The sequence below is a fragment of the Eubalaena glacialis genome, chromosome 3 (assembly GCF_028564815.1).
Source record: "Eubalaena glacialis isolate mEubGla1 chromosome 3, mEubGla1.1.hap2.+ XY, whole genome shotgun sequence".
NCBI classification, from domain to species: domain Eukaryota; kingdom Metazoa; phylum Chordata; class Mammalia; order Artiodactyla; family Balaenidae; genus Eubalaena; species Eubalaena glacialis.
In genome coordinates, this window is record NC_083718.1 from 49,852,943 (window position 1) to 49,873,750 (window position 20,808).

General features: G+C 36.7%; 1 protein-coding gene across 2 annotated transcripts in view; it reads right to left on the reverse strand.

Annotated features, from left to right (window-relative positions):
- TSEN15 (tRNA splicing endonuclease subunit 15) overlaps positions 1-19,337 on the reverse strand; it is a 31,948-nt gene extending 12,611 nt beyond the window's left edge. For both annotated transcript variants that reach the window (XM_061185630.1, XM_061185631.1), the window contains exons 1-3: positions 19,176-19,337; positions 16,891-16,972; positions 16,474-16,609 (exon numbers count right to left, since the gene is read on the reverse strand). In XM_061185630.1, coding sequence (XP_061041613.1) covers positions 16,474-16,609; positions 16,891-16,972; positions 19,176-19,298 — 341 coding nt within the window. In that variant the 5' untranslated portion in view covers positions 19,299-19,337. The remainder of the gene's footprint in view (positions 1-16,473; positions 16,610-16,890; positions 16,973-19,175) is intronic.
- Positions 19,338-20,808: the final 1,471 nt, after the last annotated feature.

Below are 20,808 nucleotides of genomic sequence, written 5' to 3' on the forward strand. Positions count from 1 at the left end.
ATATGTAGCATTTCAGAATTAGATTTCATAACCTTAAAAATGTTCTAAAGAAGGAACTCAGTTCTATTAACCCTTTACTGCACCATTAATACAAGTCCTTTTTCCAAGGCACTAAGGAAAAGTAAGGGTTGAAGTGGGGGTGGGCGTGTTGAGGAGGGGAAGATATGGATGAAAACGAATTTAACTAAAAGGTAAGGAGACTATTCATAGCATTGGCAGAGTGACTCTCCAGATCTGTGATTGTTCTCTCCTCCGATGCATACCTGTTAGAGTTACAGTGTAAAGTGTGGGAAGTAGTGATGAATTTTGCAGACATTCTAATTTTTTAGAAACTCTTGGAAGGTTGCTTGTAGCAACCTTATGTTCTTTAAGATATTATTTAGCAAGTCTCTGTTGCAGGAACTGAGTAGTCCGAGTGAGTTCACTCATACGACAAATACATATTTAACCCCAAATACCAGGTACCAGGCTAGGCACAGGGGAAATAGCAACGAATAGAACAAAGTTCCTGTTTCCATGGAGGAAGTGGGGGAAGAAGAGAGTAAACAAAAAACAAACAAACAAACAAATAACCCATATATAGTATATTGAGTAGTGACAAATGCTGTAAGTGTTATTAAAGGAAGCCCACTTCTCAGGATGCAATAGTACAGAGGGCGAGATGATAGTAGCTTACACCAAAGTGATAGAGTATTGCAGAAGTGGTGAGAAATGGTCAGATTTTGGATATACTTTTAAGGGAGAACTGACAGAATTTGTTAACAAATTAATTTGGAGGTCTGAGAACTGGGTGGGCTAAAACCAATAAGAGACATAGCAAGGTTAATATATGAAAGTCAATTGTTTTCCTACATACCAGCAATGAACAATTGGAATTTCAAATGAAAAACATAACACCATTTACATTAGCATCAAAAAAGGGAAGTACTTAGGTATAAACCTAACAAAAATATGTACAGGATCTGTATAAGGAAAACCATAAAACTCTGATGAAAGAAGTCACAGGAGATCTAAATAAATGGAGAAATAGTCCATATTCCTGGAGAGGAAGGCTCAATACTGTTAACATGACAATTCTTCCCATTGTGATCTATAAATTAAGCAAAATCCCAACCAAAACCCTAGAAAGTTATTTTGTAGATACTGACAAACTGATTCTAAAGTTTATATGAAAAGGCAAAAGACCTAGAATAGCCAACACAATACCGAAAAGAACAAAGTGAGAGGACTGACATTACCTGTCTTCAAGACTTAACTATAAAGCTACAGTAATTAAGACCATGTGGTATTGGTGAAGGAACGGACAAATAGGTTAATGAATTAGAATAGAGGGCCCAGAACTGACCCACATAAATACAGTCAACTGATCTTTGACAAAGGAGCAAAAGCAACTCAATGGAGAAACTGTCTTGTCAACAAATGGTGCTGGACAACTGACATTAACATGCAAAAAAATGAATCTAGACACACATCTTACATCTTTCACAAAAATTAAACTCAAAATGGAACATAGAACTAAATGTAAAACACAGAATCATAAAACTTTTAGAAGACAACATAGGAAAAAATCTAGATGACTTTGGGTTTGATGATGAGCCTTTAGATACAACACCTAAAGCATGATCTGTAAGAGAAATAATTAAGTTGCACTCTATTAAAATTAAAACCTTCTCTTCCCCCAAAGACTCTATTAAAAGAATGAAAAGAGAAGCCACAGACTGGGAGGAAATATTTGCCAAACACATATCTGATAAAGGACTTGTATCCAAAATACATAAAGAATTCTCAAAATTCAACAAAAAGAAAACAAACAGCCCAAATAAAAAATAGGCAAAGGATCCAAACAGATACGTCATCAAAGAAGATACACAGATGGCACATAACCATATGAAAAAATTCTCAACATCATAGGTCATTAGGAAATTGCAAATTAAAAAAAAAAAATGAGATACTACTATGCATGAATTACAATAGCTAAAATTCAAAAAACTAACAGTACCATGGTAGCGAGGATGTGTACTGCTAAGTGAAAGAAGCCAATCTGAAAAGGCTACATACCGTATGATTTCAAATATACCATTCTGGAAAACGCAAAACTACAGAGAAAGTTAAAAGTTCAGTGGCTGCCAGCAGTTCAGGGTCGGGGCAAAGGGATGAATATATGGAGCACAGGGGATTTTTAGGGCGGGAAATCTATTCTGTGTGTAATGGTGGATACATGACATTATGCACTTGTTAAAATCAATAGAATTGTACAATAAAAAGAGTGAATCCTAATGTAAACTATGGACTTTACTTAACAATAATATATCAATATTGGTTCATTATTTGTAACAAATGTACCATACTAAGACAAGACAATAGTAACAACTAATAAACACTGTGCTGGACTGAAGCTTATAAGCAAAAGCTCTGTACTATCTGCTCAATTTTTCTGTAAATCTAAAATTGTTCTAAAAAATAAAGTATAGATAGATAGATAGAGAGAGATAACTATCTCCAAGGTTTTTGGCCTGAGCCTCAGAAGGAATAGAGTTGCCATTTACTGAAAGTAGGAGCCGTTTAGGGGACAAATACAGAATTCTTTTTTTTTTTTTTTTTTTAACATGTATCTATTCTTTTTCAAATTATTTTCCCATTTAGGTTGTTATATAATATTGAGCAGAGTTCAATGGGAAAAGAATTTGAAAAAGAATAGATACATGTATATGTATAACTGAATCACTTTGCTGTACACTTGAAACTAACACAACATTGTTAATCAACTATACTCCAATATAAAACAAAAATTTTTTAAAAATAAGAAAAATATTGAGCAGAGTTCCCTGTGCTGTACAGTAGATCCTTGTGGGTTATCCATTTTAAATATAGCAGTGTGTACATGTCAATCCCAAACTCCCTAACTATTGCTCCCCCCCGACCCATCCCCCTCTGGTAACCATCAGTTCATTCTCTAAACTCAAAAGTTTTTGCACAGCAAAGGAAACCATAAACAAAACGAAAAGATAACCCACAGAATGGGAGAAAATATTTGCAAATGATGCGACCAACAAGGGATTAGTCTCCAAAATTTACAAGCAGCTCATGTGGCTTAATATCATAAAAACAACCCAACCAAAAAAAGGGCAGAAGACCTAAATAGACATTTCTCCAAAGAAGACATACAGATGGCCAAGAGGCACAGGAAAAGATGTTCAACGTCACTAATTATTAGACAAATGCAAATCAAAACTACAATGAGATATCACCTCACACCAGTCAGAATGGCCATCAACAAAAAATCTACAAACAATAAATGCTGGAGAAGGTGTGGAGAGAAGGGAACCCTCCGACACTGTTGGTGGGAATGTAAATTGGTACAGCCACTGTGGAGAACAGTATGGAGGTTTCTTAAAAAACTAAAAACAGAGCTACCATATGATCCTGCAATCCCACTACTGGGCATATATCCGGAGAAAAAGATGGTCTGAAAGGATACATGCACCCCAATGTTCATTGCAGCACTGTTTACAATAGCCAGGACATGGAAGCAACCTAAATGTCCATGGACAGGTGAATAGATGAAGAAGATGTGGTACATACATACAGTGGAATATTACTCAGCCATTAAAAATAATGAAATAATGCCATTTGCAGCAACATGGATGGACCTAGAGATTGTCATACTGAGTGAAGTAAGTTAGACAGAAAAAGACAAATATCATATGATATGGCTTACATGCAGAATCTAAAAAAAAAAAATGGTACAAATGAACTTATTTACAAAACAGAAAGAGTTCTTTTTGGACATGGCAATTTGAGATGCCATTTAGATCTCAGTGGAGATGTCAAGTAGACAGTTAAATATGAGTCTAGATTCATAGAAGAGGCAGAGGAAGAGACATAAATTTGGAAGTCATCAGTATATCGATGATATTTAAAACCATGGAACCAGATGAAGCTACCTAAGAAGAGAAAAGCTCAGAGGCCTAAGCCCTAGAACATTTTAACCTTTTGAGGCCAGAAACTTGAAAAGGTTCAACAAAGGAAGCGTGTGAAATAGCAAGAGATGCAGAGAGTTACTTAATCTCCTCAAATCCCTAAATTTTGCTTTTGCACTAACCGCTGGTCGTTTCCTATATCCTCGCAGATTTGTATATTTTAATTGGTATCTTTAGAGAAAATGGAAACAAGCATTACAATTCCTAATACTCTGATTCAAATAATTTTCCTACCTTTTTTTTTTTCAGGATATACCAGCATCTCCCAAAGTGGCAAAACACTTGATTTAGCTTTCTCTTATCTTTGAATTCCCTAACCCCTTCAGCCTCTCCTGATCTACTGCTTACCAGGAGAAGGGGTACTTTTTTCATATTTTCTATCTCTGTCTCTCCTTCCTTCCCTCCCTCCTCCTTCTCCCATTCCCATCTCTCTCACATCAACACACACACACACACACACACACACACACACACACACCCCCCTAATCCAGGGCTTTCTCACAGGTTGCAGGCACTGCCATTACTAATATCGTGTTTTCAGGAACCATTTGCAGTTTCCATGCTTTCTCAGACCTCAATACCTTGCTCATGTTATTACTTCTGTCAGGAACATCCATTCCCAACTCCATTCCACATGGAATGCCTACACATATTTCAAACAGCTCATCCTGCAGGAAGCTTTCTCAGCCTCCCGCACCTCCTGTACCACCAGCCGAGGTTCTATCTCCTCCCTCTGCAATCCTCCTCAGTGCCTCGTACACGTCTCTCATTACATTCATCACGATGGCTATAAACGTCTGTCCGTCTCAGTTCAAGACTGTGAGCATCTTATGATGTTTTGGATCCCTTGAGTCCAGCACACAACAGACGCCTAGTAAATGAATGAGCAAACTAGAAAATGCTGGAGTAATATGCAATTTACTTTTTTATCCTTTCCCCCCAAACCAAAACATGCTTCTTTGACACAGATAGTCTATAATTATATTAATATTCATTTATATTCATTACATTTAATGTTTAAAGAAAAAGTATAATTATATACATTCATAGTATTTTTACTGAAAGTTATATTATTTTAGTATAAGAACAATAAATAAAATTTTAATTTTTCTTACACATCTCAGTGTTTTAAAATATGGGTTCTTTTTCTTCTCCCCATAAAAACACTGGTACAATGAATTTAAAAATAAACAGTTGGTCTATTTTATTACCTGGGTTACTGCTGTGATAACACATAAACAGCTAATAAAATATTTTAAAAATAATCATGACCTTTAAGAAAAGAAAAATTACTATTTACAGTCTTTAAAAACTGTATTTAAAAGCTACATTAATTCCAACAAAGAAAAAAGAACTGCAATTCATTTGATTCAATGTAGGAAGAAGGAAGAATGTATTCTTTTGAAACATTGAAAACGTTGACAACAATGCTGTAAGAAACAGGTTGATATGGCTTAATAAGCGAAGCATCAGATTTAAAAAATCACAGGCTACAGATCCTAACTTTGGCTCTGAATGAATTGTCTTCACTTCTCTTAAAGCATAAATTGTACAAGAATCTTGCCAAAAGAGTTCTGATCAAACCAAATGACAAAAGTTCTTAGGCTTTTAGCCTTATGGCTGCCGAACTAGCAGATGACCAATTTGGTATATGGAATGTTGAAGGTTTTTTTCTAAATTTCTAGAGTAACATTCAGACTGGAAGATGCTAAGAAAGAGAATATTTGGAAAAATTGCCTCTCAGATAAACTGGCTGAAGGTACCTCTTTTAGAGAGGTTATCAATCACCACACATCAAAATAAGTGCCACAAATTTGTGGAAGTGGGGGGGATAAAATGATCACTGGACAGGCTCCATCTTCACATAAACTATCCACTATCCTTCTCTGGCACTGAGAGAAGACAGCCATTTATAATTTAGTTGGGTTTAAAAGGATGAATGATTCATTGGTATTACTAAGCAAGGAACTATGGTCCTTTGTAACAAAGGAGATTTATAGAGCATTTCAAAGAACAGTATCTTAACTGTCCCTGAATCTCATGATTGTAGAAAACACTTTGCTCAGCTTTTTTTTTTTAAACTTATGTATAAAAGCAGATAAGCTTAAAATACGGCAACTGGGGTTTCAGTTTTCAGCACGTCTCTCATATTTTACCGAAGAAACTAAATTGACATTGAAATTGGAAGACAACATAAGTTCTATCAGAAAACAAACAAACAAACAAACAAAAAACCCCAAAACTGATAGCTAAAAAGCAGAAAAACATTTTTTTCCTCACAATTTGCTATGGGTCCTTGTGTCAGTTTCTTAAGATATTTTCCCATTTTTAACTACCTATAATACTAATAATTACAGAAGCCTGTAAAACTATTATCCTAACTTTGTTGTAATATACTTCACACCTTTAGGGACACTCAACAAATATCAATGGCAGGATGGTCCAAAGAGAAGCTAATTAAGCCATGTGAACATAAATTTGACTTCATTTGCTTCCTTAGCTCTGAAAAAGGCCCTTGTCTTTCATTAGCATTCCTCTGGTTGTCTCATTTTTAAATTCATCAGATCTCTTTGACCTCTGTGAATTTATTACTATGATTTTATATCATCACGAAGTCTGGCGAAACTGTAGTCATACCTCTACGGTCACTGACCAAACCTGCTACATGGATTCTTAGATTCACTTTAGTAAGAAACAATCTAGAGTACTTTCCGTATGCCATCCGAATACATAACTTAATATACTATTTTAAAATGTAAGCTAAAGATTATTTTACATTAGCTTTAGGAAGTATTTTTAGATGAGAGAAAAAGGAGTTGTGTCTTTCCCTTCAAGAAACACAAACAATTTCATACTCCATCAACATAATTTTCCCACTAGGTATCAGATATAGGCATTTTACCAATTCTATTCTGCCACTGGAGATCAGCAAGTAGTATTAAATCAATATTTTCACAAGGGACCAGTATACATAAGACCTTCTGAGACTTGAAAAATACGCCAAAGTGTTTTAACTATGAGCAAATATTATGCATAACTGCTTTACAGAAAACACCAATCATAAACTGTACTTTTGCTCAAAGTAATGCATTCACTCACTGCTACTCAAATACACATTTGCTCTGTAATGGAATCTGTCTGTACTCTTGCCAGAAACTATGTACATAAAATCACTAGGTCCAAAGCCTGGGAAAATAAATAGGAAATGGATACAAAAACTGTTTGGGTGTTCTTAGAAATTGACGCAGATATAACATTAAATGTTGTCTAGAATTGTTACCTTTTAAGGAGTCACCAAATACATATACACCATAAAATAAATAATGGAAAGAATAAGCCTCGCAAATATATATGCCACTCTGCCACTCAGCAGTCAAGCAGCAAGATAGCTACTGCTGTAGTTTTAAGAGCTACAGTGAGATTTATTTATTGTTATCACTGGGGAAATATTTTATAACTAAGTTGTAGTTAACTATGTAAATGATAGAGTGTGGCCCAGTATTACAAACAACAGACTCCAAAACTTGGGACTTCAATAAAGAAGACAGCTATCATGCCTTCATGTGTACTATGCCCTTTGTAAATAACATGAAGTTGCACCCACAGCAACTGCCAACTCCTCTGGCTCTCGGGCTTTGTATACTACCCAGATTCCCTAGTAATAAAAATGTCATTTAAAGTTTTGGAGGAATACAGAGCATTAAAAAAAAAAAGCACTGTAATCAAGCAGCTAAGCAACACAGTCTAGGACAGTGATTTACAGCTGGTTTGCTCAGGTTGGTTGTACAGTGTGTAGTAAGTAATTTGTTTCTAACAACAAAGCATCAAAGTTGGCAGGTCATATTTTAATATAAAATTAATATTCCCCATAATATATCACCATTCTCACCTACGCCCATTCTACTGTGCTTTCTTGAGTGAAAGTCAAAGGGGGAAGTCAGCACTAACAGGTCCTGGGAACAATATATGAACCAAAGCTCTACAGTGCTGCAGTTCAAAGGAAGTAGACTAGAATCATAGATCAGAACAACAATGACAACAAAGGTTAAAACCACTAGTCAAAGCTAGGCATTAAGCATCAATGCTACTAAGATCACACAGAGAGGTAACCAGACATTATATGTTGCCTGATGAAAGAATAGACTACCAGCTATAGTCTTACTAACATGATCCAATTGCATCTCATCAAGTAGCTGGTTCCAGCTGCCAATTTGCAGAAAATACAGAGGACAGGGAGACATGTTGAAATGCACCGTGAGTAACTGACAAACCCAGATTATGGGAGAGTATGCATGTCAAACAGCCCAGGTTCTTTAACAGAAAAACTGTAAGGAAAAGAGAAGGATAGAGGCAAAACCCACAGATCAGGAGTTGGTAAACCAATGGTCTATGGGCCAAATCTGGACTGCCCTCTGTTCTTGTAAATAAAGTTATAAGAACCACACCATTTGTTTATGTATTGTCTAGGGCTGCTTTCACCATAACATGGCAGAGCTAAGGAGCTGCAACAGAGCCCAAATGGCCTGCAAATCCCAAAATATTTACTATCTAGAGCTTTACGGAAAGAGTTGGCTGGACTCTACTGCAGATCAACAGAGATCTACAGGATATAACCAAAAACATTTTTCAATGGGCAAAATTTGTGAGATGCAAATAAAGAAGTGCTTTATTTGTAGAAATTAAGTTGACTTTAAAATGTATATAAAAAGTAAAAGGATATTACATGCCTCCTGACAAAAGAACAGACCACCAGCTACAGTCTTACTAATATGATATAATCAAGGCCCTGGTTCCAGTTGCCAATTTTCAGAAAATACAGAGGACAGGGAAACGTTGAAATGCACCATGAGTACACCATAAAATAGTATAGCCAAAATAAAAGTTATTATTATAAAAGTAAGAATAACGGGAAAGGAAAAGGTAATGCTTAGGACAGGGCACACTGAAGGGGTTCTGTGATGGCTAGAAAAGTTCTATTTCTTGACTTGGTGGGTTACAAGTGTTCAAAATGTTTGCCTTGTAACTCAATCTATGCATTTATATTATGTAGTTTTCTGTATCTGGTTTTATTTTACAGTAAAAGATTTTAAAATCACCAACAAAGTAAGAAGAACTATAGCTATGAGACTTTGTTATCTACTATGAGATCTTGGTGCAACTCATTTAATCCTTTATTATCTTTTGGAAACAGTAGAGCATAAATAAAACCACATTTTTAATCTAAGCTTTTTATATGTGAAATTAGGATAAAACAAGTACCCTATATACCACTAAGGATTTTAGAGCTGATGAAACGAGAGTATACATGTGAAGGTACTTTGAAATTCTGTAATGTTCTCTACAAATGCAAAATACTCTTATAACCACATGAAATAACTTACAGCATCTCTCCCTTGCTTAAAGCCCTTCAATAACACCATCCATGTACCAGTAATTTTTAGAGTTCCTTCTGGAAACCTAGGACTCAACAGACATGCTTCAGGGGTAGGGAATCATGTATATTGTACAGACTGTGCCTTGCACAAGGATGCCAGGTACAAGTGCATCTGAAATCTGATCTATGGTGCTTGCCAAACCTTGAATCCTGGTGAAGAGACTTTTTCTGTATGTCCAGAGGGAGTCCCTTTTTCTAATTCGCTCCAAGGCATGTTATGAGCTAGCTGTAGCCCTGTTCAAAGATCCCCCCATACCTTCTTTTTGTCAAACAATAACAACACAAACTATCTGAAAAGCTTCTGCATCATCAAGATAAACATGAACAAGCACGTCTTATATTTGTATTTCCCTGATTACAAATAGATTTGAGCATTTGAGTTCCTCTTCTATGAACTGCCTGTTCATATTCTTTGCCCATGTTTTTCATTTGGGTTGTTTTTTTCCTTGAGGCACAGAAGTTATTTACATATTCTGAATTAATCTGTGTCAGCTATAGGTCAGTAAATCTCTTCCCCTAGTCTATGGAAACTTATATATTGTCAGTGGGACCATAAACTGATTAACCTTCTGGAGAGCAAGTTAGTAATAACCAGTAAAGATGAAGGTATAAATGCTATATGTCCCAGCCATTTCACCTCTAGGTTTCTACATTAGAGAAACTCTCATACATGAGAACAGGGATATATTTACAAGGCTATTCGTTACAGTACAATTTGTAACAGTAAAAAAGTGAAAACAGTGATGGCCTTCATGATGTACGTAACTCTTCCCGCCTCATTTCCCATCCTTCCCTTCTTTTCTCATGAGTTCTATACATTCATTTGTTCATTAGTGGCCTTAATCAATGCCATTAATCACCTACTCTGAACTAGATTCCATGCTAGGCAGGCAGGCACATTTAACTACTTGCACTTGTCCTACTAAAACATGGTGTCTTACAACTTTCAGGAGGCTTTTTCTGTCCTTCTATTGGGTCCTGACACAACCTTGTGTAAAGTACTTATCAGTACTCCACTACCCTTGTTATTCAATTACCTAACAATAAAATAAGTGGAGGTGGTCCCAAATTACAGTTAATTAAATCTCTGAACAAAGGACAATTCTGTTTTTACCAGATCTCATCTAACAATTACCAAAAAATGAAATAAAATTTATTTTCCAGCCAACATTTAGTGCTAGAACATTACTTCCAAGAGAATGTCTTAAATACCATATGATCACATGCATATGTGGAATCACACACACAGACAAAATTCATAAATACAGAGAACAGAATGGTGGGTACCAGAGGCAGTGGGTGAAACGGGTGAAAAGAGTCAAAATGTATAAACTTCCAGTTATAAAATACATAAGTCATGGGAACGTAGTGCACAGCATAGTGACTACAGTTAATAACACTGTATTGCATATTTGAAAGTGGCTAAGAAAGTAGATCTTAAGAGTTCTCGTCATAAGAAAAAAATTCTGTTACTATGTATGGTTATGAACGTTAACTAGACTCATTGTGGTGATCATTTCCCAATACATGCAAATATCAAATCATCATGTTTTATACCTGAAACTAATATAATGTTGCCTGTCAATTATACCTCAAAAAAAGAAAGAGGCTGTCTTGATCAACACGGTATTCCCAGCACTTAGATCACTTCCTGACACATAATTGTCTATAAATATCTGCTAAACTAAAAAGCGCAAGCAATATTATCTGACAGTAATGATATTTAAAAGTGAACACAGAGTGATTTATTTTTGTAGATGATTTATTATCAGATAAAGTAAGAGCTGTTTGTTCTCTTAAATTTTAAAAAAAATGTTATTTTTTTTAAGGTGAGCTACCTTCATAAATTCCTACCCAAATACTTTTAGGACTTGGCTTAATGAATTTCTTCCCTACACAAGGCTGCCAAAGCTTCAAAGTCAATAATTTTCTTTGTGTTACTAATGAAGGAAAATTCCTACATTAACCACAAAGGTCTGAAATTGCAGCAACTCTGTTAGATATGTAACATTTTATATACAAAGTACACATAGAAGTAAAAATAGATAAAAGCTTGCCTACTGCCTAAAAATATCACTCCTGTTAAAAACTGAGGAATGAAATCAAACATACACACACAAATCTTTGTTAAAAGGTTATTTGCATACTTTGAGTTGAGAATATTTTATGCCATAAAAGGCATAATAAATCTAATGTGTATTGGGCCTCATTTGTGCTATTTTGTGTATTATTATTCCACTGCATAATATAATTATGAACATTTATATAAAAACAAAACACACAGACTTAAGCCCTCTGAGTTATTAAATGCAAGAGTATAAAAATGGATTACTAAGTTAACCTTCCAACTAATTCTATTTAAAGAAGAAAACAAACTTAAAAAGCTAGAAAAGCAATAATCACCAGTTGGGAAAAACTAGAAATTAATAGGACACAAATTTATTCTAGACTTATGCAATGATTTGATTCAAACAGGCTATTGATTTTATTTTTTAGGATTAAATTCAGGTAAACTCTAAATGGTAGTTCCTTCTCCAAACAAATAATATATAAATAATACTAGCTAGGATGATATTTGTTAGAGTAATTAAAAGACACAAAGGGAGAGATTTAAGGAGTGAATTATTAAGTCTTTTAGACAGAAGAAGCATTATTGGAAATAATGCTAGTAAAATTGTTGTGTGTTGATTTTCAAACACACAGAAAAGTCTCAGAGTAAGGAGCCTCTCAAAGAAGGGTATAAATAGGCTGATATATCAAAAAACAATTCTCATAACAAATCACACATACAAAAAATATTTAATAGAAATCTAAAAATTAATTTAATATAATTTTATGCAATACACAAAATGAAAATAACCATTTATGGTAGCTTTGATTTGGAAGGGATCTTACATGTTATCTACTGATAATCTATATCCCTCAATAAAAGACAAAGAAAGTGAAACTCAGAAAAATTAGGTGTGTCTCCAATCATCAAAGAAAATGTTGTGTCAGTGTCAAGACCAGAACCTCAGTCTTATGGCTTTGGTCCAGTGGTCTTTCTATTAAATCAATATGCATTTATCATAGAGAATTAGGAAAGGAATAGGTGTTTATCAAAGTGCTTCATGTTAGAATTTACAGTGCTCTCTCCTCTTCCCTGCGTGTAAACCCACTCAGATACACCTATGTCTTCCTCTGTCCTTTCTATCTGCCCCACAGCCTCAGAGGTTCAGGTGTTCCTCCTCTAGCTCAATATTAATCTCTTCAACTAGTCTCTTGAATCCACCACTCCCCACCTCTCAAGAATCTTGCTCCATCAGTAATTACCTTTACTCCTCTACGTTCAGACTTTCTCTAGGACAGTTCACAGGGCAGCTGGCTTCTCTCAGAACAAGCAAGTCAGAGAGAGTGCCTGACAGAAACCATAGTTTTTTTTTTTTAATCGAAGTATAGTTGTTTACTATATATATATATATATATGAATCACTTTGCTGTATACCTGAAAATATATATATATGTGTGTGTGTACATATTCTTTTTCAGATTCTTTTCCATTATAGGTTATTACAAGATATTAAATATAGTGTCCTGTGCTATAAAGTAGGTCCTGTTGTTTATTTTATATATAGTAGTGTGTATCTGTTAATCCCAAATTCCAAATTTGTCCCTCCCCTCTTTCCCCTTTGGTAACCATAAGTTTGTTTTCTATGTCTGTGAGTCTATTTGTTTAGTAAATAAGTTCATTTGTATCATTTTTTTAGATTCCACATATAAGTGATATCATATGATATTTGTCTGTCTCTATCTGACTTACTTCACTTAATAGGATAATCTGCAAGTCCATCCATATTGCTGCAAATGGCATTATTTCATTCTTTTTTCATTCTTTTCATTCTTTTTTATGGCTGAGTAATATTCCATTTTATATATATATATATATATATATATATATATATATATATATACACACACACACACACACACACATATATACCACATCTTCTTTATCCATTCATCTGTCAATGAACATTTAAGTTGCTTCCATGTCTTGGGTACTGTAAATAGTGCTGCTGTGAACACTGGGGTGCATTATCTTTCAGAATTAGAGTTTTCTCTGGATATATACCCGGGAGTGCGATTGCTGTATCATATGGCAACTCTATTTTTAGTTTTTTAAGAAACCTCCATACTGTTCTCCATAATGGCTGCACCAATTACATTCCCACCAACAGTATAGGAGGGTTCTCTTTTCTCCACAACCTCTCTAGCATTTATTATTTGTAGGCTCTTTGATGATGGCTATTTTGACCAGTGTGAGGTGGTACCTCATTGTAGTTTTGACTTGCATTTCTCTAATAATTAGTGATGTTGCGCATCTTTTCATGTGCCTATTGGCCATCTGTATGTCTTCTTTGGAGAAATGTCTATTTAGGTCTTCTGCTCATTTTTTGATTGGGTTGTTTGTTTTTTGGATATTGAGCTGTATAAGCTGTTTGTATATTTTGGAAATTAAGCCCTTGTTGGTCACAATGTTTGCAAATATTTTCTCCCATTTCATAAGTTGTCTTTTTGCTTTGTTTATGGTTTCCTTTGCTGTGCAAAAGCTTGTAAGTTTAATTAGGTCCCATTTGCTTATTTTTGCTTTTGTTTCCATTACTCTATGAGATGGATCAAAAAAAAGAATGCTGAGATTTATGTCAAAGAGTGTCCTGCCTATGTTTTCCTCTAGGAGTTTTATAGTATCCAGGCTCACATTTAGGTCTTTAATCCATTTCGAGTTTATTGTTGTATAGGGTATTAGAGAATGTTTAAATTTCATTCTTTTATACATAGCTGTCCAGTTTCCCCAGCACTGCTTACTGAAGAGGCTGTCTTTTCTCCATTGTATATTCTTGCCTCCTTTGTGGTAGATTAATTGACCATCAGTGTGTGGGTTTATTTCTGGGCTTTCTATCCTGTTCCATTGATCTATGTAGCTGTTTTTGTGCCACTACCATACTGTTTTGATAACTGTAGCTTTGTAGTATAGTCTGAAGTCAGGAAGACCTGTATACTGAAAACTGTAAGATGCTGATGGAAGAAATCGAAGATGACACAAACAGAAGGAATGATATACTATGTTCTTGGATTGGAAGAATTGATATTGTTAAAATGACTATACTACCCAAGGCAACCTACAGATTCAGTGCAATCCTTATCAAATTACCAATGGCATTTTTCACAGAACTAGAACAAAAAATTTTCAAATTTGTATGGAAACACAAAAGACCCCAAATAGCCATAGTCTTTTATAATCTAATCTTAGAAGTAACATTCCATCATTTTCACCAAATTTTATTTACTGAAAGCAAGTCACTAACTCCAGACCACACTCCAGGGAAGGGAATTACACAAGAGTGTGACCATCAGAAGGCTGGATTATAAGAAGCCATCTTAGAGGCTGCCTGCCACAGCTTCTAAAGAAGAAAAGCAAAAAGGGAGACTTGTTAAGCAGATACCAGGACTTCTTATGAAGCTACCAATTAGGAAAATGTGGTATTGGCACAAGGATAAATATATTGACTAATGGAATATAAAGAGAGCCCAGAAACAAATCAATGCATAGAGGGAGTTTTGGAAAATGACAGAGATGATATGTCGGACAATAAGGAAAGGAGGGAATATTCTGTAAATGGAGGTGGACAAAAATGGTTATCCAAATGAAAATAGGGTTCCTAGCCTTCCTCTCATACCATTAAAAAAAACAAACTTTAAAACTCTTAGGAAAATATAGGTGAACTTCTTTCAGACCTTTAGACAGGAAATAGTTCTTAAATTAGATACAAAGATATTGATTATTAAAAATGGATAAATATGATTATATTCAAATTAAGAACTGTATTCATCAAAAGATACCTGAAAGACAGTTTTTAAAGCTCAGAAACACAACCAAAAGGATTATTATCAAGAATATATAAAGAACTCCTAGAAGTCAATGAGAAAACTATAAGCAATCCAGTAGGCAAAGGATATGAAAATACATTTCTCAAGAGAGGAAATATTAACTATATAAATAAATGTTCAGTATCAGAGAACTGCAAATTAAGACCACAATGAGATAAGCCATTCAACTGACAAAAATTTAAAAGTCTGAGAATACTAAATGGAAGAGACCACACAGCTTCCAAAGATCTTGTTTACATTGCAGGGGAAAGTAAATTGAGGCAACCACTTTGGAAAACAGTTTGAAATTACCCCCTGAAGTTGAACATTAGCAACACTCCATCATCAAGAGAGTAGGTGTGAAAACTGTGGTACAATCACACGACGGAATGCTATATGGCAGCCCCCCACTTCCAAAATACACAATAGATCAATGTATCAATGTTAGCAGTATGACATTAAGTACATAAAGTGAGCCTCAAACGATTACATGCCTTTTTATAAAGTTAAAAAGATCTAAAATGAAACAATTCCCAATGAACATGAAAAATACAGTAATACTTTACAGTAAATGAATACTTGTTAAATACTCATATTTAACTTATTCCTCAAATAACCAAGAGTAAAGCAATGATCCCTGTACCCCAAATTCCTTTTCAAATATATTACTACCTCTACAAATGCTTTGAGAGGAAAGGAACAAAACCTCCAAATTTTTACAGTCATCGAACAGCAGGTTATCTGAAAATGTTAACAATATGTGGCAGACACATTGTGAGAGGGAAAAATCCAGATTGTTTTTAACCACATTCCTTGTTTCAAAACTTTCCAATGTCTGTCTCTACAGAATCTCTGTCATTAATTAAAACCAACTTGTTGAAGCATCTGTGATATATCAATATTAGACAGAATATTAAGATATTTTATTTTCAAAGGAAAAGTGTAAATGACAAATGCTCTGTTTGTATCTGTATGTAAGTGTACATTGCTGTGACCTGGAGTTAACTAAAAAAGTGGAAGGTAAAATTTTACAAAATGTATACAAATAGTATATATATATATATATATTACTACCTCTAATTTAATGATTCCTAGCACTTTGTTCAGGAAAGGGACTAACCTGTTAAACAAAGATCAAAATCACCTGCCCACCTGTTATGGCTGAGGGAAGCACTGACGGGTGTAGGTACCACAGTCTGTAACCCTTCTCCTTCTATCTCAGTACCAAGAAGGCAGATGAGCTGGAGATCTGGTAATCCCACACAGTTTACTTCATGCCAACTTTTACCTGAAAGTGCATCATTGAATGGACAATAATGTTTATCAAAAATAAAAGATAAAAATTCCAAACACCTACCTAATACTCAGCTGAGCAAACATCACTTATAATGCTACGTCTCCTTATCATTCTAGTATTTTCTGTTACCCAGTAATTCCCAATGTAAAGGAATAAAGAAATCACAACAGTGACAAAATTAATAGCAAATGCATAAACGCTATATGACAACCCAACTCCTCATCCCCCCACCACCGCCCTAATAACAAAACAATAATAAAACAAATACTTACTCTCCATGAGGTCCAGGTAAACCAAGAATGCTATATAAACTTGGGTGGCATCTCCTATATCTAATTCCATCATTTCTAAATACTGAAAATCAAAATGTAATTGTCAAATAGAGAAGGAAGAATCTCTTAATATTTTCTTTCAATCAACAACTATTCACTAAATAGATAATATATAAGACTCTCTTATAGGTATAGTGGGAGTTACATGGCAATTAAGCCCTGATCCCTATCTCTAAAAAAGTTATGGATTGTTAGGGTAAACACACGCACACCTGCAATTGTAGGTAAATAAAAATACATGACAGTTAAGTGACTAAAAACCAAGTGAGTGGAATAAAAAAACATGACACAACAGGTCAAAGGAGCTCCACTCAGGTGGCTTGGTTGATGAACGTTTCCTGGCAGAGGTGGTATGCAAATCGGGCCCTGAAGGACTTGTCGTGTATGATTTGAATAAATAGAGAAGGTAGAGTAACAGTGTGAGTAATCACACAAAGGTGGGAATAAGCAACACATATTCAAGGGCCTATAAAGAAACCTATCTGCCAGGAGTAGAGACATTTTTTAATAGAACTTTTGTTGGCACATGTTAGTGGGAGCCTCTATTTCCCTGGTCTCTTATTTGCCTGTGGAGAAAGTCTGTAAGAAGACCACTCCTGGCCTCTCTCCCCACCCCTGCTCACTCAAGAGTAGGGAGTTATTTAATTGTTGGTTTTTAAAGGACCAAGCAAGCTGCTGCTGCTTTCAGACTTGTTGGTCAGCACTGAGCAAACATTCTTCAGGGGCCTGCCCCTGCAGGAGAAGCCTGAGGTATTCGAGCTATGTCAGTGACTAGGCGGGGAAGCAGGGACAATGCAGAAGTGAGGCGTCAGCAGACCTGCCTGGGTGCAGATCTGAAGTCACACTTCCCCATCGGCGTCCTCCTAAGTGTGCACAGGTACAGGAAAAGAGGGGTGTTATTAACTGTCCTCCTCAAACCTTAAACGTGTTTGAAAACGACACTGAAAAGGCAATTGGGGACCAGGTGGCAAGGTCTTGATGGCCAAGCTAATAGTTTGAATTTTACCCATAAGGAAATTCTCTAAGCATGGGAATAATATAATCAAAATGGTGTTTGAGGATGATAAATCTGATACTGCGTTACTGGATCGACCTAAGTAATTTTCAAACTGAATAATACAAATGCAGAACTGAAAAATCAAACAACCAATATAAATAGTAACATCAAATATAGAAGAAGTTTTTAAAATTTGTTACTGTTGTTCCACTTATTAAACACTTAGGTAGTGTTTACTGTATGTCAAGTGCTTTACCAATATTAACTGATTTAATCCTGTAACAACCCTATAAGGTTAGTACTATTCTTTTCCCCATTTTACAGATGAGAAAACTGAGGAACAATGAGATAAAACAACTTGCACCAAAAAAAACAAAATCACAAAGCTGGTGACAGAACCAGGATTCAAACTCAGGCAGTCTTACTTTGAGTTCATGCTCCTAACCACCATGATCCCTCTCCATGTTTTGGTTCTTTTATGGCACTGAATAACATCTCCATGCTAGTGTTTGTTTTTCTCACCTTGAGGGGAAAGAAGGGGATCAGAGCAGGAGGATAAAATCAAGCAAGAGAAGATGAAAAGATCTTCAAATTGTTCCTTTTCTGGACCGTTTTTAGATTATTATCTACGAAATACTGCTCTCCAGCAGAAGACTGCAATTCTACTAAAGTTACTAGACCAAAGTATCTAGTCCCTGATATTCCTACAAAAACCCTTATATCCATTCACTGTCCATTCATTGTTTGGGCCATGACTGGTACAGGGCAGCAATTTGCCAAGCAGAGGCAAATGAGGATTGTGCCTAAACCTTAATCATTGTAGACTACTACATCTTATCCATGGCCCACCAACTGTTTTGCTTGGTTACTGTGAGGATTAAATGAGACCATCCCCAGAACGAGCCCTAGACAGCAAAACTCAGATTAGTGGAGTGGTTACTATCTGGCCTGAGGGGCGATGTATTCAATGTTGTTCCCTCCAGCTAAGAATGGTCTGAGGGAGGGGGAAAGGGGCGGTGTCAGAACAAGAGTTCAACTCATTTAAACAAACAAAAACAAGGTTGCCTGCAGCGGGCAGTGAGCATAAAGGATCCCCTTCGGTGAGGTTCGCGCGTAAACGGCTATCCCATGCGGTTGGGAGTCAAGGGCCCAAAGGCGAGCACGGCCCGTGGGCTCCGCCTGGGGTAGAGGCCTGGACCGGCGCCCTGCTCCTCTCGCGCCTCCTGACCTTAGGGTGCGTGCCCATCCAGGCGTCCTCGGGGGCCCATGAGGGGGCGCCGCCGCCGCGATCGCCGCTCGGGCGCACATCGCTGCAGCCCGCGGTCGGCTGGGACTCGCCGCTCTCCTCCATGCCCTGCCTTGCGGTGCGCCCGTGGTGCACCGCGCTGCGCTCTCCGCGCCCGGCCAGAAGCAGAGACGCGCGCGTTTGGGTTCCGCTTCCCAGTCGTCCGCTGCGCTGGCGCGGAGAGCTCAGATGCTGGGAGGACAGTTCTATCAGCCCCACCTTCAGACAAACATAGCTAGAACCTGGGCAAACGCACTCCCCTTTCGGTCTGCGCTTATTCAAATCTGGGCAGATGCTAGCGAGAAGAAGGTTCAAGAATACCCCGAGTCCAGAAGCCCTTAATTCTCCTTACGTCAGCGCTGTTTGCAGCTCTGCTGAAAAAGTGGGGGAGACTTAAGGCTTCTTTGCCCTGACATGTAAGCTTAAAGTGTAGAAGTGGATGAGATCTCCAGAGAAGAAAGTGGAAAGGAGAAAGACCAGACTGCCAAGGACCGTATTTTTAGGGTGGAGCGACCTTTCAGGGTTAGAGGAGCAAGAGTAAACACGAGTTGTTAAAAGGAAACACGAGCGGTCAGAAAAGTAGGATGCAAACCAGCATAGCATAAGCATGTGACGTGGAAGTCAAGGCCGAGGAGTTTCAATCAGGCAGAGGAGGACATTTTAAGCATTTACCTAAATCCCTAAAATGAAATGGGGGGACGCTAGAAGTTGCTCTTATGTTTCACAGTATCCCTCTTCCTGAAGTGTTGAGAATAGACCTTAGGGGTCAAGGGTGGAAGCAGGGACTGGTTAGGAGGTACTGCATTAACCAAGGCAAGAAGTGACTCTCAAGAGTCAAAGTGCCAGGCAGGGATAGAACTTCTGCTTCCAAATATGACAGACTAAGACCCTACTGGACTATCCCCCAGCAGAAAACATCTAGAAAAATTGGACATAATACAAAAAGCAACTACCAGAATGCCCTGGAATGCACACAGAAGCATGACTCTGGTGGGGAGGGGAAGCTTGCTTGGAGAAGGGCAGATGAGGAACCATAAACGAAAGTTACCCTTTTCTTGGAGTTTAGCTTGGAGCTAAGTGCAGTCCAGGAAGCAGGCTCTTTGGCAGCAGGGGTGCCTGTGGGAAAACTCCCAGTTTTTCTTTTCTGGAGAACCAAAAAAGTGAAGCCAGGAAACTTTGAATGCCAAAGAAATTAAGAAATTCCAAAAGGGCAGGAGCCAGAGAGAGGATCCCCTAACTCTGCTCACATCTCTGACAGATCCTGAACCACCTGAAACAGAATTACAGCAGTTCTGTTAAAAACAAAAGATCTGAACTGAGACTAGGGTTATCCTCAAAGAAACAGAGTTTATAGTTCAAATTTAGCCAAGAAAATCACCTGCTAATGCAGAGGAAATAACATTCATCATAGAAAAGTCATAGAATACAGAACCTCCACAACTTATTATTCATAAAGTCCAAGATATGATTCAAAACTACTGACAAATGGAGATCAAGAAAGTGGATCACATTTTGTAGAATCTGACCCTGAGATGAATCAGATGTTGAAACTGACAGATAAAGATTTTAAAGTAAC